The sequence below is a fragment of the Microcaecilia unicolor genome, chromosome 14 (genome assembly GCF_901765095.1).
Source record: "Microcaecilia unicolor chromosome 14, aMicUni1.1, whole genome shotgun sequence".
Lineage (NCBI taxonomy): Eukaryota > Metazoa > Chordata > Amphibia > Gymnophiona > Siphonopidae > Microcaecilia > Microcaecilia unicolor.
Genome location: NC_044044.1, coordinates 39001314 through 39023824, shown reverse-complemented (window position 1 = coordinate 39023824; position 22511 = coordinate 39001314). Strand labels below are relative to the sequence as shown.

At 45.1% G+C, this 22511-nt stretch overlaps 2 protein-coding genes across 5 annotated transcripts in view; both read right to left on the bottom strand.

Moving 5' to 3' along the window:
* The window catches only part of LOC115457632 (GON-4-like protein), a 98867-nt gene extending 90495 nt beyond the window's left edge, over positions 1-8372 (bottom strand). For 2 of the 4 annotated variants that reach the window (XM_030187133.1, XM_030187136.1), the window contains exon 1: positions 8155-8369. In XM_030187133.1, the coding sequence (XP_030042993.1) occupies positions 8155-8302 (148 nt within the window). In that variant the 5' untranslated portion in view covers positions 8303-8369. Of the gene's footprint in view, positions 1-8154 lie in introns of all 4 variants that reach the window. The other 2 variants (XM_030187137.1, XM_030187134.1) reach the window with 2 other exon arrangements.
* An 8516-nt stretch (positions 8373-16888) lies between these two features.
* LOC115458134 (C2 calcium-dependent domain-containing protein 4A-like) lies at positions 16889-17510 on the bottom strand. The gene has a single exon (XM_030187986.1). The coding sequence runs from the start codon at positions 17499-17501 to the stop codon at positions 16995-16997; it is 507 nt and encodes a 168-aa protein (XP_030043846.1). The 5' UTR covers positions 17502-17510; the 3' UTR covers positions 16889-16994.
* Between the last annotated feature and the right edge of the window lie 5001 nt (positions 17511-22511).

The following is a 22511-nucleotide window of genomic DNA, read 5'->3' as shown; positions in this document are numbered from 1 at the left end:
CGCCTTTAACAAACAAAGCAAGGCGGTTAACAATAAAATAAACATAAAAGCAAGGAAATGACACTACAATGTTTTGACAGAAAAGATAATCAAACACACAAACAGAATCAACCACCACTTACAGACAAATAAAAATCTTCCCTCTCACAGGTACTGATACCCTCAGCAAACAGTCTCAATCAACTAGTGTAAGCTTGCTCGAATAGCCAAGCCTTCAACAAAACCTTAAATTAATTAATAATTCCTAGCATCCTGTTTGCTTTTTTGGCCGCCTCCGCACACTGGAAAAAAGATTTCAATGTCTACAACGACACCCAGATCTTTTTCTTGGGTGCTTACCCCCAAGGTGGACCCTAGCATCAGGTAACTAAGATTTGGATTATTCTTCCCAATGTGCACCACTTTGCATTTGTCCACATTAAATTTCATCTGTCATTTGGATGTCCAGTCTTCCAATTTCCTAAGGACATCCTGCATTTCATTATAGTCTGCATGTGTTTAAGGAAATGAAACTCAAAGTCTATCTTCTAGGAGCTGACAGACCTTGAACTCCCCCAGATCCTTTAACAGCTACTCCAACTCTGTACAGCAACTATAGATTAAGTTATTCAAAAATGCAGCACCTGATTCTAGACAGGCCACCTCCAAGACTCCTTCCAAGGACACTACTAAGGAACCTTCCAGTTGCGTCCACTGCAGGCAGGCGTGAGCCATATTGCTGCCCACAGAGGCAGCACCAACACCTCAAATGATTGCTTCAAAAGCACCTAAATCCACCGATCCTGCAGATCCTTAATAGCTATGCCTTCTTCTACTGAGATGGTAGTCTTCTTGGTCATGACAATCACCAAGACATCCACACTGGGGAAGCATAATCTCTCCTTCCCTTCCACTGGCACTAATTCTGCTATATCTTTTTTAAATACAGGGACCAGAATTGAACGTACTACTCAAGGTGTGGTCGCACTATGGAGCAATACAGAGGCATTATAGTATTTTTGGTCCTATTCACCTTCCCTTTCTTAATAATTCCTAGCATCCCGTTTACTTTTTTGGCCACTGCTACACCTAGACCTTTTCTTGAGTTATGACCCCCAAAGTGGACCTTAGCATCAGGTAAATATGATTTGGACTATTCTTTCCAATGTGCATCACCTTGCATTTGTTCACAATAAATTTCATCTGCCATTTGGATGCCCAGTCTTCCTGCAATATTTCACAGTCCACATGTGTTTTAACAACCTTGAATAGTTTTGTGTCATTTGCAAATTTAATCACCTCATTCCGTATCATTTATAAATATGTTATATTTATAAATGATATGGTTCAAGTACTGATCCCCTTGGCACTCCACTGTTCACCCTTCTCCATTGAGAGAAATTACCATTTAACCCTACCCTACCACACTAGAACCTTGCCTCCCATCTCATGACTTTAATTTTCTCTGGAGTCTCTCATTAGGAACTTAATCAAAAGCTTTCTGAAAATCTAGATACACTACATCAACCAGCTCACCTTTATCCACGTTATTCACCCCTTCAAAGAAATGAAGCAAATTGGTGAGGCAAGACTTCCCTTGGCTGAACCCATTCTGACTTTGTCCCATTAAATTATGTCTATGTGTTCCGTAATTTTATTCTTTTTAATAGTTTCCACTATTTTGCCCAGCACTGACATCAGGTTTACCGGTCTGTAAGTTCCCAATTAAAGTTATCAAAATGTTCCAATCTTCTATGAATTTAATAAATTATCTTGAATCAACGTAGACATAACTTCTTGAACTGTCTTTACTTCTCGTGTTGAATCTGTGTTGAAAAGTCTGTTTTAACAGTTTCAATATTCTCCGACAAGGTATACAGTTTACTTACAAGTCCAAGTGATGACAATTCAGATGTGGTTTTCGTCAGCACCCTCCATACACCGTCAAACGTTACTCCCTCCAAGGGAACTTAAAACTCGGTGCCACTTTCAGGTGGAGCTCTAGCGGATACATCAATCCGAAGAAGGGTTTCCTCTGTCGGTAGGACAACAACGCCTTCCACAGACGCCACTACCTCAACCCGATTCTTCACTTCCACAGGGCGCGGGGGGCGGAGGCAAACCAGAGGAGAAAGTGATAGATCAAGGCCCAAGTGTCTCCCAGTGCTGCTTCGCTAAGAGGACTAATGGGCTCTCCAACTCCAGATCCTGAAGGTAGGTTAATACCGTATCTCTCTATGGAGTACTGTAGAGGAGTGGACACTGGCCGGCAGAGGCACTCGACTTTACCACTCCCTTAACTTGGTATGGGGCATTTCGGTCTCTGAGAAAAACAATTCAACAGCAGTCTAGATCTTCACGAGAGAGATGCTCGCTCATGTGGACAACTTGACTCTACCCCCTAGACTTCAAATCTCTTCCTTCTTTTCTTCTGTGATTATCCCTTACACTCCTTCAAGATCTTTATGTTCTTTGGACTCTCACCGCCTAATTCTTCCAACACCCAAATTAGCTCATCTTGAATCCACAAGACATCGCTTTTTATTTCCTTGGTCCAAAGCTTTGAAATGATCTACCACCCTATTCGATCCGAACCTTCTTTAAATCTTTACTTAAATCCCATTATTTTTCTGTTGCTGATTTTCCTGACTAGGGTTGTTTTGGGGTTTTTTTTTATTATGTCAGTTATGAATGCTCTTGGTTTGTGTGTTGTTCTTTTCTATCACAATGAAATTTTTTCTCTATGTGCTTTTAATATGTTTTTTTTTAGCTCTTTTTGTAAACCACCCTTGACCTGTTTGTCCAGAAAGGGTGGTATAACAAATTTTAAATAAACATAAACACTTTTAAAGTGACAGCTATAGGCTAACATTTATTCATAACTTCTTCTGCATGAGCTCTGCTGACCAAACCACTACCCCAGTAAACATGAATACTCATTGGCCTTATCAAAAATATAACAAATTATAAAGAAAACTGGTGTGAAAAACATTCACAAAAATAGCCCCAAGAAACCCTTTCAAAAACATGCTCAACATAGGTGAAAAAAGTCTTAATGAGATTCATTATAGACATGAGAACATTGTTTTAATTATTGCACAAAAATGTCTAATAACAATTATGCATACACAAATATTCTCTGTAGTAGTTGCCATCAAATGGAAAACATGACGTCACCAATATTGTTAGTGCTGGATTTGAGGATGAGAGTTTATATCTCCAAGCTCTACTCAAGACACGCTGATGGTACTTCCCTGAAGGCACCTAAGAAACAGTCCATGTTGAGGGCTTCACATTTCTATACAGTTGTGCTAAAGAACTTAAATTGCCACAGGACTTTAGGCTTGAGAACGAAGACTCGGGGGGGGGGGGGGGGGGGGGAAGACACCTTAACTTGATTTTAATAACTCCCCCACACACACACACAAAAAAAGCATCAAGTCACATAAGCTATATTATTGCATAAACAATAAAATATCAACTGTAATTTTAAAAAAGGAGAAACAAACCCGCCACCCCATCATTGCACTGCTAACCTGAGTCGCAACGAGAATGATCAGAGGACAGCAGGCGGCGACGGAGCTAAGGCATCCCCCTTCTGGCCCGACCCGCCACACCATCCCTAAGCCGCTCACCTGAGTCACGGGAAGAGCGCATAGGAGGACAGTGGGTGGGGACGGAGCAAAGGCATCCCCCATCCACAGCAGCGGCGATCACCTGAGCCACGTGGAGAACGAACGGAGCAAAGGCATCCCCCTTCAGGGTCGGTCGCACACCTACACCCGCAGCGGCGATCAGCGGTTGGCGATCAAGACACAGGTATCCACTGCTCCCACCAAACCCCACCTCAGTGTCCAATCACACGGAACTGGAGCGGCATACAAGGGCAAGCAACAGCCCAAGTCCAGAGCGAAGACAGCGATCCCTCTAATCCGTCCTCCGCTCAACCACATGCCCTGGCAGTGAAGTTTCGTGAAGGCCGCAGACCAGCGAGACACACGGCATGCGTCCGTCCAATCCCCGAGGCGGCGAACCATACATAGTAAGCGAAACAATCGTCAACTACGACCAACTATGACCCATGACTCCATAAGACTTGAGACCAGCCACAAAACACACAATACCGAACCTAAGATCCCACCACAAAGAACTAATCTTGCCCACACACCCACAAAACATACCTACTAGCAACCAAAGAAAACACTCGCAACAATGTGTATTCAATTTGATAATTGTGTTTTAATGTGTATTGGATTTGATAGTTGTGTTATTTTTTTTCTATTTCTGGTTTGCTGTGCTTTCCTATTACTGACTGGAGTTCTTAATTGTGTAGTTATGTGATGTATTTTTTTAATGTAAACCGTTCTGTTTTGCAATTGCAATAAGAAACGGTATATAAATAGAATAAATAATAATTCAATCTACACGGGATGCAAAGAACAAATCATAAAGAAACTCCAAACCGCTCAAAACACCGCAGCCAGATTAATATTTGGAAAAACGAAATACAAAAGTGCCAAACCCCTATGCGAAAAACTACATTGGCTCCCGATCAAAGAATGAATTACCTTCAAAATCTGTACTCTAGTGCATAAAATCATCTATGGTGAGACCCCGGGATACATGATAGACCTCACTGACCTTCCAGCCAAAAACACCACAAGATCAACACGCACATAGCTAAACCTACACTACCCAAGCTGCAAAATAATTAAATACAAATCAACCGATGCATCCAGCTTCTCCTTTACAAGCACGAAACTATGGAACGCACTACCATACACCTTGAAAACACCTCACGACCTATCAAACTTTCAGAAATCACTAAAAACTTAAATGACTCGGATCTCATAACTCAATGAAACTAAGACTTGAATTGATCACAACTCAACCTTTCCTCCTTATTCCCTGATGTGTTTATCCTGCACGAACCTCAACATTGTCACTCTGTATCTGCTTTACCGGAAATGGCGATTGCCACCATGGTTATTATGTAAGCCATATTGAGCCTGCAAATAGGTGGGAAAATGTGGGATACAAATGCAATAAATAAATACAATAAATCCTCAGTTCCCATGTTGTTTTCCAAAGTTTAGGTTCAGACTTTATTGATAGCAATGAAACCTTTGTCAAAAAGAGTAGGACAATTCTTTTGGGAAGAAGACACATGTCATGCTGGCTGAGAAGGAAATATTTTGGCACTCCTCTACGAATGCACTTAAGCGCTAAAGAAAGAAGCTTAAACTCAATTCCTGGTTACTACCAGAGGAAATAAGAATTAGTATGAAGTGGAGGGAGTAGCTTAGTGATTACAACATCAAGCTGAGAACAACTAGGGAAGCCCAGTTCAACCCCACTGCTGTTCCTTTAGACCTTTGACAAGTCATTTAACTCTCAACTGCTTCAGTGACAAACTTATCAAACCGCGTGAGCAGTTCCTGCACCTGAAGCCACTAGCAGTTTGACAAAAGAGGCTCTTAGGTTGTAAGCCCTCTGGGGCAGGGACCTACCAGGTATTCCTAACTGTAACTTGCCTTGAGCTACTTCCAAAAGCCATGAACCAAATACAAGTTAATTAATGAATTGAAATACAAAGTAAACAGCCAAATTTCTGCCCCCCCCCCCCCCCCCCCACTAGTAGCTGGGCTGCTGGTTTTCAACCATTTAGAACTGAACTTGAAAGACCTTCACTGTATAAACCACCAACTTCATTCTCGACAAACCAGTCCTTCACACGCAGGGTATGACAACTTATCAAAGGTGACTTAATCATCAATCACACGTCCAAAGACCTTAAGTGCAGGAGGAGCCTAACGGTTAGAGCTAAAAGCCAGAGTGCAGATCTCACTGCTGCTCCATGGGCTTCTGACTACACCTCTACCCAAGATCACATTTTCGCTCAGGTCATACCCTTGGAGGCAGGGATGCCCAAACCCCACCAGTATGAACTGAGCATGTACTGCTCACTTCCTCGCTGCTCAGGTAGCACAGGCAGGGGCTCTGGCAGCAAACCTTCGGTTGGTGGGGTTTGAGCATCCCTGTCACCCATTCAACCAGTGATTTTGGAGGCCGATCAGACTTCCCTTGTGGCTATACCACTGAATCTGGCCAAGTCAATTAAGCCCTCCACTGCCTCATGTACAAACTTAGATTGTCAACCCTCCAGTGTGCTTGAACGTCACTCACCTTGAGCTACTAATTAAAAGATGTGAAATGAACGCAAAGTAGCCCAGATTTTCCAGCCATGAAACTAGCTTTTCACCTACACAGTATACATGGTAAACAGAATGACTGCTACTGCCTGCCCTCAAATCACTGACCCAAAGCCTGACACCACAATGCACACTGCAGCTGGGGTGTAGCCAGACCTCACGTAGGGAGGGGGCCAGAGCCAGAGGTTGGGGGCACATTTTGAGTGCCGCCCTGCCGCCACACCACCTCATAAATACCTTTGCTGGCGGGAGGTCCCCAACCTCCACCAGCCTAACCCTTGTTCAGCGTGGCCGTGTTTGCAGCCTGCCCCCTACTCTTCTTGCTCCTCCTATGCACACTGACGCTGAGCATAGACAGCGAACGCAGCTACGCCGGACACCGCTGAGTGTCAGCGTGCACAGGAGGCGCAAGAAGAGCAGGGGGCAGGCAGCGAATGTGGCTGCGCTGGAGACCGCTGAGCATCAGTGTGTGCAGGAGGTGCAAGAAAAGCAGGAGGCAGCGAACGTGGCTGCGCCAGAGACCGCTGAGTGTCAGCGTGCACAGGAGGCGCAAGAAGAGCAGGGGGCAGGCAGCGAATGTGGCTGCGCTGGAGACCGCTGAGCAGGGGGCAGGCAGCGAACGCAGCTGCGCCAGAGACCGCTGAGCGTCAGCGTGCACAGGAGGCGCAAGAGCAGGGGGCAGGCAGCGAACGTGGCTGCGCCAGAGACCACTGAGCGTCAGCGTGCACAGGAGGCGCAAGAGCAGGGGGCAGGCAGCGAACGTGGCTGCGCCAGAGACCGCTGAGCAGGGGGCAGGCAGCGAACGCAGCTGCGCCAGAGACCGCTGAGCGTCAGCGTGCACAGGAGGCGCAGGAGCAGGGGGCAGGCAGCGAACGCAGCTGCGCCAGAGACCGCTAAGCGTCAGCGTGCACAGGAGGCGCAAGAGCAGGGGGCAGGCAGCGAACGTAGCTGCGCCAGAGACCGCTGAGTGTCAGCGTGCACAGGAGGCGCAAGAGCAGGAGACAGGCAGCGAACGTAGCTGCGCCAGAGACCGCTGAGCGTCAGCGTGCACAGGAGGTGCAAGAGCAGGGGGCAGGCAGCAAACGTGGCTGCGCCAGAGACCACTGAGCGTCAGCGTGCACAGGAGGCGCAAGAGCAGGGGGCAGGCAGCGAATGTGGCTGCGCCAGAGACCGCTGAGCAGGGGGCAGGCAGCGAACGCAGCTGCGCCAGAGACCGCTGAGCGTCAGCGTGCACAGGAGGCGCAGGGGGCAGGCAGCGAACGCAGCTGCGCCAGAGACCGCTGAGCGTCAGCGTGCACAGGAGGCGCAGGAGCAGGGGGCAGGCAGCGAACGCAGCTGCGCCAGAGACCGCTGAGCGTCAGCGTGCACAGGAGGCGCAAGAGCAGGCAGCGAACGTAGCTGCGTCAGAGACCGCTGAGCGTCAGCGTGCACAGGAGGCGCAAGAGCAGGAGACAGGCAGCGAACGTAGCTGCGCCAGAGACCGCTGAGCGTCAGCGTGCACAGGAGGCGCAAGAAGAGCAGGGGGCAGGCAGTGAATGTGGCTGCGCTGGAGACCGCTGAGCAGGGGGCAGGCAGCGAACGCAGCTGCGTCAGAGACCGCTGAGCGTCAGCGTGCACAGGAGGCGCAAGAGCAGGAGACAGGCAGCGAACGTGGCTGCGTCAGAGACCGCTGAGCGTCAGCGTGCACAGGAGGCGCAAGAGCAGGAGACAGGCAGCGAACGTGGCTGCGTCAGAGACCGCTGAGCGTCAGCGTGCACAGGAGGCGCAAGAGCAGGAGACAGGCAGCGAACGTGGCTGCGTCAGAGACCGCTGAGCGTCAGCGTGCACAGGAGGCGCAAGAGCAGGCAGCGAACGCAGGGATTGGCCGCTGCCATGGCCAGGATGCTGGGCTGGATGGGCCCTTGGTCTTTTCCCAGTGTGGCGTTGGCCACTCCCACCACTGAAAGGCCCTGGAGTGTCTCACCTTCCCCACCCTCGTCCAATGCTTCAGTACTGGCGTCTGCTGCAAGAACTAGTCCTTTGCCGGTGCTGGGGGAGGCCGGGGGGGTTCTGCTCCCTTTCGGCTTGGCTCTGGGCTGCTCCGCCACTTTCCGCTTCTTGCAGGGCAGCATCGTCCGCTCGCTGGGCCCCTGGATCCCACTCTCCTCCCCGACAGCGCTTGCGCGAGAGCCAGGGAACTAGGCGCGCGCGCCCAAGTCGGCCGTTTTAAAGGCTACTGGCTCGCGGGCGCCCGGAGATGACGTCACTGGACGGGGGCCATTTTAAGAGGGACTCAGCGGACGCCTTCCTTTGCCGTCATAATAGCTCGTCCCGAAGAAGACGAGGCGGGAGATAGAAACAGGGCAGGAGGGTGGAGTCGGTCCAGGGGGCGGCTACGAAATTAGTTAATGAACCAAATAGAAATCAAACAAAATAAAACATGGAAAAGAAAATAAGATGTTTTATTTTGATTTCTATTGATAACCTTAAGACTGGACTAACACGGCTACCACACTCCTCTAGTTAATGAACCTTGAATGCTAAAATGAACCTCAACACCCTAATCACTCCCTCCCTTCTTCTTTCTTCCCTTACTTAATCTCTGCACAAAACTAAATGTAGCTGTTATCCTGTAATGACAATCTTACAAATCTATGTAAGCCACATTCAGCCTGCAAATAAGTGGGGGAATGTGGGATACAAATGCAATAAATAATAATAATATGCTTGAAGAGAGGAGACATGATAGAAACGTTTAAATATCTCAAGGGCACTTATGTACAGGAAGGAGAGCTCTGGCATGAGGGGCCATATGACAAAGTTAAGAGGGAATAGGCTTAGGAGTAACCTAAGGAAGTAGTATTTCACAGAAAGGGTGGTGGAGGCGTGGAATGGCCTCCCGGTGGAGGTGGTGGAGTCGAAGAACTGTTCTAGAATTTAAAAAGCTTGGGATAAGCATGTGGGATCGCTTAGGAACAGGAAGAATTGGGGGTTACAGAGGATGGGCAGACTGGACGGGTCAATATGGCCTTTATCTGCCCTGTTTCTATGTTTCTAGACCAAGTGACGTAAAAAATGTTCGCCGTACTCTACTACTACTTATCATTTCTATAGCGCTACAAGGCATACGCAGCGCTGTACACAAAACGAAGCATGCAAACCTATTCCACGTTGTTGCTCTTTAGTGTTGGTAGCATTTGTATTTAATCTCACTTATATTTTCAAACATGCCAACTTATGCAGCAGACGGATGTACACAGAAGAAGTAGAATAACGGAATAACTTTTCATAGGTAGAGTTGTAATTAGTTATAAATCGTCATAATCACTATGTCATTTGTAGGGGCTAGTTATAGGGATACTACTATTACTACTTAACATTTCTAAAGGGCTACTAGGGTTACGCAGTGCTGTACAGTTTAACAAAGAAGGACAGTCCCTGCTCAAAGGAGCTTACAATCTAATGGACAAAATGTGCAGACAATCATATCGGGGCAGTCTAGAGTTCCTGAATAGAGGTATAATGGTTAGGTGCCAAAGGCAACATTGAAGAGGTGGGCTTTGAGCAAGGATTTGAAGATGGGCAGGGAGGGGGCTTGGCGTATGGGCTCAGGAAGTTTATTCCAAGCATAGGGAGAGGCGAGGCAGAAAGGGCGGAGCCTGGAATTGGCGGTGGTGGAGAAGGGTACAGAGAGGAGGGATTTGTCCTGTGAGCGGAGGTTTCGGGTAGGAGCGTAAGGGGAGATGAGGGTAGAGAGATAATGAGGGGCTGCAGATTGAGTGCATTTGTAGGTTAGTAGGAGAAGCTTGAACTGTATGCAGTACCTGATCCTAGCAGGTGTTATATTCATGCAGAGGGGTTTTTTTTCTCCTGGTAAAGGGCCACTAAAACAAACGTCATGTTATGAGAATCAAGTTCTCAACATTCAGAGTTTCTGTCTATCTATTTACTAATCTATGACATTTATATCCCACATTAAACATTAATTAGGTTTTTCCTGTGCCTACATCAAAACAAAAAGATGGCATGTGGGAACTTGCTCCTTTTGTTTTATGGATTTCAGAGGTATATTATAAAAATGAAGTTGCCTTCTTTTATTACTACTTTTTCACAGAGAGGTATTGAATAATGAGGGAAAGGCTTCCTTCATGCAGACGTTTTGTCCAACGTCAGTCTAAATGTGCTAACATTGTCCAGTTCAGCACACTATTAGCCACCAAGTTCATACAAACCTAATTATGTTCAGTAGAAAATAAATCTGTTGGCTCAGGCTGCTTGCTGTGTGAATATTCCATCACTGTTTCATTATTGCTACCAATTACATATTAAGGGCATTTGCTTTAAACTTAGTTTTAATTCATTTACCAAGTCCTTATATGCACATGTTTTTGCTTTTTTTTACCCAAAGATGACTCCTAAGGGTGGGTGAACAATTAGGTATAAACTGTGTTGTTTCTGACTTTACTTGTTTTGAAATTTGGACTGTTTTGGGTCCTGTGCTGATCTGTACATCTGCTGTTTTAGCAGAGTGTGGAAGAAAATAATTTGTTAATTTTGCTAGTATTTTTACTGCTTATAGAATCTGGCTTTCTTGGGGAGAGTGTGTGTGAGGGGTGGTGAATGCGGGGAGCTGGGATGGAGGAGATTACTTGCAGCGGGGACAGGTGAGGATGACTTAGATTCCCCATGGGGACGGACGGGGACAAGTTAGATTCCAGTGGGGATGGGTTAGATTTCTGTCCCCATGCAACTCTCTCTAGCCTCCGCTGTGGACAGAGATAAATACAGTTACCACCTCCATCACTAGCAGCCCAAGATCAAGTGAACAGGTAGCTATACTATAAGTGTCTTATATTCTGCAATATCTCAAAATGATTAATCACAGAATACATAATAAGAAATGCCCACAAACAGGGGGAATTAAATAGTACCTATAGAAAAAATAATCAAAATCAATCCGTATCCATATCAGTAAACAGGTATGTTTTCAAACATTTTCTAGACTGTGAACATTTCGTTGTTCCCCCCGACGTGTTCTTCACCGCCGCAACCGGCTGGGGCCAACCATAGAGGTGAACCACAATCCCGCAAAGACGGAGGAGCGGTGTCTCAACTGGGCCCTATTGCGGAGTCTCCAGCCGAGGTCCTTTTACCATCTAAGGCTCAAACAGCACCAGTAACGCTTGAGGCAATATGGGGGATACTCCAGACTATCTTGTCATCAACAAGTAAGATAGAATCTCTTGTGAATAATGTTCAGACTTTATCTTCTGCTTTTGCCACCATGAAAAGTGATGTTACAGATAAACCATTTATCTGATGAAAATATTAAGTTGAAGGAAACCACTGTGAAACTGATACAAGATAACACTCTGATACATAGTAGATTGGAATAGTTTGAAATTTTTAATAGGAGGTTAAACCTCTGTTTATTGAACTTTCCTAGGACTCTGATCTACACTCCACTGCAAATTTTTAAAAGATATATAATAGAGAACTTGAAATTTTCTGAAGATAACATACCTCCGTTGAATAAAATATATTATCTACCAGTAAAAAAGGTGAAAGAAGACGAACAAAACATTCAACAGGAGCAACGTGATCTTAATGTATCAGATCTATTAGAATCTTCATTAACAGAAATAACTGAGTGCCAAACTCTCTTGGTATCATTTATATTTCACCAAGACTTGGAATCTGTTAGGAAACTTGCATTGAGGAACTTACAAACCCCATTTTATGGGGAAAAAAATCTGGATGTTCCCAGATGTTACTAAGCAGACTCAAGTTAGGAGAAAAGAGTTTTTGGCACTGCGATCTGCAACTTTAGCCCTGGGAGCTTCATTCAACCTGAATTACCCGTGTAAATGTAACATCAAATACTTAGGGGTTAAATATATTTTTTTTAATTCCTGAACATTTAAAACAATTTATTACTCAGAAAAAGATAATTTAATACCTGCTGAGACTAGGCAGTAATGATTAGCCTTGAGCATTAGATCAGAGAGACAGAATAGGAATAAATGGTTTAATTTTGCTAAGCTGTGCTTATTTAAAATATGTTTTTGAATCTCATCTCCTGAGTATGTGAAGGCTCCAACCCCCACTCTTATAGCCGGTGGTGGGAGGCAGGGCTGGTGGTTAGGAGGTGGGGATAGTGCTGGGCAGACATACGGTCTGTGCCAGAGCCGGTGGTGGGAGGCGGGGCTGCTGATTGGGAGGCGGGGATAGTGCTGGGCAGACTTATACGGTCTGTGCCAGAGCTGGTGGTGGGAGGAGGGGGTGGTGGTTGGGAGACGGGGATAGTGCTGGGCAGACTTATACGGTCTGTGCCAGAGCCGGATGGTTGGGAGGCGGGGTTGGTAGTTGGGAGGCGGGGATAGTGCTGGGCAGACTTATACAGTCTGTGCCAGAGCCGGTGGTGGGAGGCAAGGATAGTGCTGGGCACATGTGAGTTTATCTTGTTGGGCAGACTGGATGGACCGTGCAGGTCTTTTTCTGCCATCATCTACTATGTTACTATGATGTAAAATGCTTGTAAAACTTGAAATTGATAAATAAATAATTAAAAAAAACCTTGAATGAACGCTGGTAGCGCTATATAAATGCTAATAATAGTAGTAGTAGTAATGAACGTAAATATAAAACTTGGAAAAGCCATAGGAGCTGAACATTTCGAGAAGTCCTTCTTGAAGTCGATATCTTGTAATGTTCTCTGAATTTTGGCCTCAAAAAGATTTGAAAACCATTGCAAGCAATCTTAAAATGTATTCCAAGGGAAATAGGAAGCCAGTATAATTTTCTAAGGAGAGGAGAAGCTCTCTCCAATTTACTCAATCTAAAAATCAATCTAGTTGCAGTATTTTAAAATAATTGCAATCTCTGCAATAGTTTAACAGTTATACTTCCACAAAGAGAGTTACAATAATTTAGATAGGGCAGCAGGACCACCTGTACAATAGTCCTAAAATTCTGGCACTCAGCTCTCAGCGGTCATAATTGAAAATTAACATTTTTGGCAAGGGCATTAATTTGATCTTCCAAAGTAAGCTTTGAATTTAAAATTATGCCCAGGATTTTAGATCAAGTCTCAATTTTTAGAACCACTCCAGTAATAAGTTGAAATGATTTCTGGGGTAGGGAATCAAAATCTTCAAACCACACAATCTTATAAGTACATAAGTAATGCCACACTGGGAAAAGACCAAGGGTCCATCGAGCCCAGCATCCTGTCCACGACAGCGGCCAATCCAGGCCAAGGGCACCTGGCAGCTTCCCAAATGTACAAACATTCTATACATGTTATTCCCGGAATTGTGGATTTTTCCCATTTAGTAGTGGTTTATGGACTTGTCCTTTAGGAAACCGTCTAATCCCCTTTTAAACTCTGCCAAGCTAACCGCCTTCACCATGTTCTCTGGCAACGAATTCCAGAGTTTAATTATGTGTTGGGTGAAGAAAGGTTTTCTCCAATTTGTTTTAAATTTACTACACTGTAGTTTCATCGCATGCCCCCTAGTCCTAGTATTTTTGGAAAGCGTGAACAGACGCTTCACATCCACCTGTTCCACTCCACTCATTATTTTATATACCTCTATCGTGTCTCCCCTCAGCCGTCTCTTCTCTTTGTAAATTATGCTTGCAGTCCCATTTGGAAATACATGTATATTTTCTTGACCATCCAGAACACATCCCTTTTGACCCTGTATCTCTCCACCACTTCTGCTGGAAAACCATTCCACCACCCACCACTCTTGGTAAAAAAAAAATATTTCCTTAGATTACTCCTGAATTGATCCCCTTTCACTTTCATTCTATGCCCCCTTATTTCAGAGCTTCCTGTTAAAATAAACCTGTCACGTGTATTTGTGAAAGAGATGTTTAAACTCCTCCATGGCATATCTCTCCCCCCCCCCCCCCTTTCCTTTCTCTCAAAGTATACATAGTGAGATCTTTAAGTCTATTCCCGTATGCCTTATCAGGCATTGTAATGACATTTTAGCCTCTTGTGTAAATAAAAATATATTTTAAAACACTGAAAGTGGAAAGGTGGCAGTGGAGTGGTAAAATAGGGGAATGATTTTTTTTTTAACTTTTCAAACAACTCTAATGAAACTGAAAACCAACAGATTGAGATTGCAGAACGTATGATTTCAGTCAGCATGTAATTATGCTGTGTAATCTGTTGCCAGAGGATGTGGCCAAGGTAATTAACACAGCAGGGTACAAAATAAGTCTGGACAAATTCCAAAAGGAAAGGTTCATAAAAATGTATTAGCCAGATAGATGTGGGAAAGCCAGTACTTATCCCTGGAAATGAGCTATGAGAAATTAATCTACTTTTTGGGAACTGCCTGGTACTTGTGACCTGGACAGGGCACTTTTGGATACAGGCTGCTGGGTTCCATAGACCTTACACAGCATGGCTTTTCTGGAATTTATTAAGTAGAGGAGTGTGGTAGCCGTGTTAGTCCACTCTTAAGGTTATCAATAGAAATCAAACAAAATAAAACATGGAAAAGAAAATAAGATGATACCTTTTTTATTGGACATAACTTAATACATTTCTTGATTAGCTTTCAAAGGTTGCCCTTCTTCGTCAGATCGGAAATAAGCAAATGTGCTAGCTGACAGTGTATATAAGTGAAAACATTCAAGCATTGCTATGACAGTCTGGCAGGGTGGGAGGATGGGGGTGGGTAGGAAGTATGCATGGGGACATCAAAGCATATCATTGGTATTCTAACAGGGTGGGTGTGGATAGGTGAGGGGTGGGGTGATCAACAGAGACATACAGCTTTATGGTTTATAATGGGCTAGGAACCCCAGGTTTAACACCCAACAGAAAGGACTTAACAAGGACCTGGGGTTCCTAGCCCATTATAAACCATAAAGCTGTATGTCTCTGTTGATCACCCCACCCCTCACCTATCCACACCCACCCTGTTAGAATACCAATGATATGCTTTGATGTCCCCATGCATACCTCCGACCCACCCCCATCCTCCCACCCTGTCAGACTATCATAGTAATGCTTGAATGTTTTCACTTATATACACTGTCAGCTAGCACATTTGCTTATTTCCGATCTGACGAAGAAGGGCAACCTTCGAAAGCTAATCAAGAAATGTATTAAGTTATGTCCAATAAAAAAGGTATCATCTTATTTTCTTTTCCATGTTTTATTTTGTTTGATTTCTATTGATAACCTGGAATTTATTAAAAGCATTTCAGCACCATTATCTGGACAGCTCCTGGGACTGAAACACAGATGGGCAGATGCCAACATCAACGTTTTAAAAAGTTTTACCCAGTTATCTACCCATAGTAGGCCACTGCCTCCTTTCCCACACCTTTTTCATTTCCTAAGGGAGTTTGCCAAATGTACTCTGAACATCCAAATGCACTGTATTGGCCAGCTCATGTTTATTTACATTCTTAAAGAATTCTAATTGTCTGGTAGGGCTGTGATCCAGGAGGCTATTGATACCTTTGGAGGTGTGTTTTCAAAGCACTTAGACTTACAAAGTTACATAGGTTAGTATGCAACTTTGTAAGTCTAAGTGCTTTGAAAATGAGCCCCATATTGAGTAAGTCATGTAAACACTACAACTTGTTTCTGGCCCTTTGTACAGGACCTAAAGTTAATGTGGATGTACAGGCTCCTTTCTCAAATGAGATAGACAACCAAACAGCAGCTGCGATCCAAGGAAGGACAAACAGCAAGCGTTTATCCAAAGGTCAGGGGTCATATAGGTTTCCACAATACAGTCACAGATTCAATGCATGTGCTGCAAAACCTGCAGAGAAAAAGCTCTGGTCCAGTTCCAAAAGTCAGTCGTTAATCGGACCAGAGCTTTTTCTATGCAGAATCTGTGAATGTACTGTGGGAACCGACGTGACCCCTGAAAAGGTTTTTACGAAACTTGGCCAGGTTGGGTCCTGTTTCCATTACATCTTGGATAAACTCTTGCTGTGTTTGTCATTCCTTGGATCGCTGCTGCTGTTTGGTTGTCTGGTCTGCTTCTGTACTAGACTGTCTACCTTTCTCAAATGACCAGCTGGTCACAAGTTGGCCACAGCCAGTACTTTGGCAAAGGAGATAGTCAAAAACACCCGTGCCTCAGTAAGGTATCCTATGAGTCTCTAAGTTCCCCATGTTCACCAGGGTTAAGTATTACTCGCACAGAACGGATAATGACCTTTACCACAATGTCCTGTTGGTCCTGGAGGCACCCCGGCCAATCAGGTTTTCAGGGCATCCACAATGAATGTTCATGAGAGAGATTTGTATGCACTGCCTCTTGAAAGCCTGATTGGCCCAGGTGCCTCCAGGACTAGGTTTGGGAACCTAGAAATGCAAAGTGCTGGACGTTTCAAGTAGGTTAGAAAACTTCTTGACATAACTAGGAAAACCAAGATATAAGATAGGAAAGTGAGCATTAAATATTTTAATTCCTATTAAAAAAAATAATTATAACATTAAACGGTAGCATTGCCATTAGGCATGCCCTGCACAGAGAATGAAATACAGCTTTCAGGACAGGTGTACAATATACAGAGCAGAGAAAGCTGCTTTAGGCAAACACAAAAGTCTCGTTTTGATCACTCAGGCTAAGAACATATTTACATTGTACACAGTCACATGTGTCAGAGGGACAGCAGGAGGCATCCGCCACCCCGGCTCTTCTGCAGAAGTGCTGGGGGATGCACTTTATTCCCCTGCTGGGAGGGAGGGAGGTCGTTTAGGATGGGGGGGGGGGGGGGGGGGTAGGGTTACTGGTTCACAGGTTGCATCCCTCCAGAGCTCGTGAAAGTCCGGGGTTAGGTAGCAGCAGCCACGGCCAAGGAGCAGCGGGTCCAGGCTGTGCTGCCCCCCGACCCTCGTCCCTTCCTGCCGGCCAGGTGCTTCTTGAGGAGCAGCTGCAGCCGGTTCTTCTCCCGCACCAAAGCGCCCTCCGATCGGGCCCGCCGGCTGCTGGCGTCCCAGGAGAAGGGAGGGTCCGGTCGGGGCCAAAGGGGGGCAGGCAGGGGATCGAAGAAGAGGGACTCCTTCCTTCCCACGCAGGGGCTCTCCCCCAGGGTCAGGAAGCCGTAGGGGGTGGTGATCTTGCTCAGGTGGGGAAGGGACATGGCCGCCCGGGTCACCGGATCCTGCAGCAGCTCCCTGCGGTCCCGCAGCCGTGACAGGTCCAGGCTGTAGCAGCGGCTCCGGCGCCCCTCGGCCGGAGCCAGAGAAGGGATGATGAAGGGCGGGATACGATCTGGGGTCATCACCATGGCCAGGACGTCCCGGGACCTGCGTTCCGTCTCCACGTGGCAGATCGGCATGGTCGCAGCGGCGAGAGAGCGCGGTTAACAGCAGTGGCGGCGGCCTGGCTATATAGCGCCAAAATGACGTCACGCGGGGGCGGGGTCAACCCGCTTTCCTTTTCCTCTGTGATCTAAGAAAGAAAAGTGCATCAGCTATACCTGCCCCCCCCCACCCCCAAGTGGGACTCAGCAGGCTGCACCTTTCCACACCCCCAATAGACGATCCCAAATGAAACCCAACTACCTTGGACAAAGGAAACGTTATCTCCCTAGACCTTATCAACTTTTAATTACTTTATTATGCATTCAAGGTCCAACTGGTACCAATCACAAGTACCTAGCAAGATCCCAAAAGAGTAAAACAGATCCTACAAATGAGCAGTAGATTTTTCCCAACTTCAGTTTAATAATGGCTTATGGACTTTTCTTTCAGGAAATTATCCAGACTTCTTTTGCCACATTATCTGGCAACAAATCCCAGAGATTACAATTTCTTACTTGGGTCTGTTCTTATTTGGTTCAGATCTTTTTTGGCATGGCCCTTCCTATGTTGTTCACCATGGTTTCGCTACTTCTTTCTCCTTTGCTTTTCAATATCTATACAAGCTCTCTTGCAGATCTGATTGTCTTTCAACATCAAAGCATATTTTTACACTGATGATATTCTTTTCCTGTTTCCAGATTCCCCTTTTAATGTGCACCTTTTTCCCCAGATAAAACAATCAGTTGTTGGATCACTGTCTTGGCCTGATATTGTTTCAGTTCTGTTTGACATTCCCATTGCTCCTGTTACAGAGTTTACATATCTTGCTGTTCGGTTTGATTCATGTCTTTTATTTAAGAAACAAGTTTCTGAAGTCTTGAGGATGGGTTTTGCCACCCTATGAACCCTTTGTTTCTTATGTACATTTTTAGTTTTTGCTGGACTCGATACCGCTTGTTATGCTATTTTGATCACACGACTGGACTATTACAATTCTGTGTACACTGGCTCACCATGCTCTCAAATCAAACGTTTGCAAACATTACACAACACTCCTGCTAGACTTTAATGCAATGCCAAGAAATGTGATCATTACTCCTCTCCTTTTACATAGTAACATAGTAGATGACGGCAGATAAAGACCTATATGGTCCATCCAGTCTGCCCAACAAGATAAACTCGTATATACTTCTTTTTATGTATACCTGAGCTTGATCTGTCCTTGCCATTTTCAGGGCACAGACCATAGAAGTCTACTCAGCACTAGATTTCCTTCCCAATTACTGGTGTTGCCACCCAATCTCCGCTAAGCTTCTGTGGATCCATTCCTTCTAAACAGGATTCTTTTGTGTTTATCCCACGCATGTTTGAATTCCATTACCGTTTTCATCTCCACCACCTCCCACAGGAGGGCAATCCGCGTATCCACCACTCTCTCAGTGAAAAAATACTTCCTGACATTTTTCCTGAGTCTGCTCCCCTTCAACCTTATTTCATGTCCTCTAGTTCTACCACCTTCCCGTCTCCACAGGTTTGTTTGCAGAGTAATACCTTTCAAATATTTGAACATCTGTATCATATCTCCCGTTTCTCCATTCCTCCAGGGTACACATGTTCAGGTCAGCAAGTCTCTCCTCGTACGTCTTGTAACGCAAATCCCATACCATTTTTTGTAGCTTTTCTTTGCACCGCTTCAAGTCTTTTTCAAGATACAACCTCCAAAACTGAACACAATAGTTCAGGTGGTGTCTTCAATGTTTGCCTGTATGATATCGAATTTGGTTTAAAATACTCACTTTAACTCACAAATCATAGTATCTAGGGGAACCTTCCTATTTGGCTTCATTAACCATTCCTTAAACCCCTGCACAATCTTTACGTTCTTTACATTCTAATCGATTGGTTCTTCCAAATATGAGACCACTCGTCATTCCTCCATCAATCCATAATGAAGTATCTTTTCCTCAATTTAAAAGTTTGTTGAAGGCACTTTTTTTTTAATTTGACCATCTCTTCCAGTGATTGAGATTCATTTACGGTTGTTCAGCCGATAGCCTTGGGGGTGGAGATGGGAGTCTGCATGTGTGAATATGTCGTACAATGGCTGGAATTTTGTATGGTCTTATTTGGTTGTGATGTCTTTCCTATCTTATTTTTGGCATTCCTTTCCCATACCCTACTTGTTTGTTTGTTTTTTAGATTGAACACCGCTTTTTAATAAACATATAGACACCCCCAAGTAAAACACAACAGGAGTGCACCCTTCCACACCCCAAAACCACTATGGACACTCCCAAGTGAATCTCAGCAGGCTACACCCTTCTCCATCCTCAAGAAAAGAATAGACACCCTAAGGAAAACACAACAGGCTGCACCCTTCCCCACCCCTAAGAACAGTATAGACACCCCCAAATGAAAGACAACAGGAGTGCTCCCTTCCCCATCCTCAAGAAAAGTACATTCAGCCTCCCCCTCCCCTCAAGTGGAGTAATGTCTTTCTTCACCAAAGTGAAACAGAACAGGATGAACCCCCTCCCAACTCCATAAAATAGTACAGACACCCCCATACTTGAAACAGAACAATCTTAAATGTCCCCATCCTATGAAACAGTACAGACACCCCCTGAGTGAAATGGAATAGACATGCATCCTTCCCCACCCCATGAAACAGTATAGGGATCTGAAAATTATTGGGGGAAGGGGGTCATAAGATTTGCCTAGGGCCCACCATACTCTTGGTCCTGCCCTGGTCCCTAAGATACAGAACTGGCATGGCTATAGCCATGAAGCATTCTAGATATGCATCCTCTCATCCTCCCCTCCCCTCCCCACAAACAGCATGGCATGCATTTCCTCTTACTCCTCTCCACCCCCATGAAACAGTGGGCATGCACATAGAACAGGTACACCACCTTCCCCATGCTACTTAGGGTTATGTCTCAAATTTTACAATAAAATTTCATTGTTTTATTTTCTAGATTTCTGCTGATTTTGCTTTCAAATGAATGCAATTGGTCTTGTACTGAAGCACAGGACCTGGGACTGTGGAAAGAGCCCAAGATTGTTCTGTGCTGGGAGACTCTAGTAAAACCAGGCAGGGACTGGGAATACTGGAGACTTCAGTACAAAGTAGCTACTGCAATCTGCTGAGACCTAAAGATGAGTTTGGGGAGGGGAGAAGAGGGAGAGATGCTTTGTAATCTAGGCTCCCCCTTCCTCACAAGCAATAAAGGGCTGTGTGACCGAAGCAAGGGAAAGAGAGAGGAACTATAGGTAGAGGAAGGAAGTGGGTCACAGGGGCCATGGCCCTAATAACATTTTGCTCTACAGGGCATCAGCAACCAGGGAGCTGGGGCAGCAGGGACAGAATTTGGCTTCTGTCAGCTTCCCAAGCAAAGGGAATGCATATGGCTGAGGGCTCATTAAAAGTCCAAATGCTAATCTCCCCCTGCACCTAATCCTGAGTCCTCCTCAAGACCAGAAAACAGGGCGCCCTCCTGTCCCCCACCTGTAATTTGCCAGGTTGGCAAAGATTTGGGAAAGCGGCAAAGCTCCTGTTCACTGTCGGTTGCTATGGAAACCAGCCAAAGACTGGAAAGGCACCTTTAATTGAAAAAGGCAGGAGAAAAAAAATTCCTTTTCAGCTCAAAATCTGCAAAATAAGTCAACTGTGGTTTGTTCTGGAAGCTGTGATCATTGTACGGGCAAGATTATTTGGCACAGCCTGATAGCAGCAAATGGACTGATCCTCGGAGCATCACTCCCTCTTTCATTGGTCTTATCATCCCTGCAAGTGCAAGCATGGACAGAAACATTTCAAAATAAATACTCTGTCTGCATTGGTGGTGGTGGTGGGGGGGGGGGGATGACAGGAGGTCCACAATGAGCAAAGCAATCCCAGATGCTGAATCGGGATGAACCAGAGGCATCCTTAGAAAAACAAAATGAACACTATTCCTGGAAATATGCCACCCTGGCAAAGAAACATCTCAAGAGCTTCATGTGTTTTTGATTCTCCAGTGGACGGCTGGACAGATCCTGCTAAGCTTTGCAGGAAGGTTATTTGGGACTGGGTCAAAATTCCCCACTCTGGGACTGACCCTGGGGGCTCTATTGACCTGCTCAGCACACCCCACCCCAATATGTAAGATATGGGTAACATGCCCTACCTGCACTGTGTCTGAGAGAACAGTTTAACCCCTCCCCACTGTCCCCACTCATTGTGACCTTCAAAAGGCACTTAACCTCCCTGAGGTCACAGGTAGAGCCTAAGCTCTTGGAGGCATGGACTGAACAGATATTTTTAATTGGAAAAGCTTTAGCACCTGAAGAGAGAGGAAGGCACTGCTGCTCAGTGGCCCCCGTTCACTCTCTTGCTTTTGACATGTCCTGATTCTCAGCTAGATTAAATTAGCACTGTACATATTTAGCCATGTTCCCTGGGCAGATCTGTCACAATTTAATTAAATCGGTAGCCCAGCATTTCAGCTGATTAACAGCTTATCTTCACAGCCTGGACCACAAATTGAGACTTCGGATTTATTTTGCTGCTGAATGCTCCAAGACATTTATGGATTCCCCCTCCCCCTCCCCAATCAAGTAGCCTAAAAGAAAGATGATATTTTATCATGACGCCTAGAAAAGCTATCTGGCTGTGTAGTGAAAAACAAGAACAAAAAATTAAAAAATGTAGAATAAAACCGATATTTTTTTGGAGGGAGTCCTTTCAGAAACTTTGGGTAGTGCGCCATCTGGTGGTCAAAAGTTATTGGCCTTTTTAAACATTATTTTGCAATTTCTTCCTGAATAATTTTGAGGTCATCAACCTTATAATGATATTTATTTATTAGGATTTATTTACCCCCTTTTTGAAGGAATTCACTCAAGGCTGTGTACAGTAAGAATAAATTAAACATGAGCAATCGACAATTACAGAACTAACTAACTTCCGCAAACTATTGAAGACCCATCTCTTTAACAAGGCATACCACAAAGATCAACAAATGTGAATTCCTACACATATATCCAGTACTGCCTTAAGATAT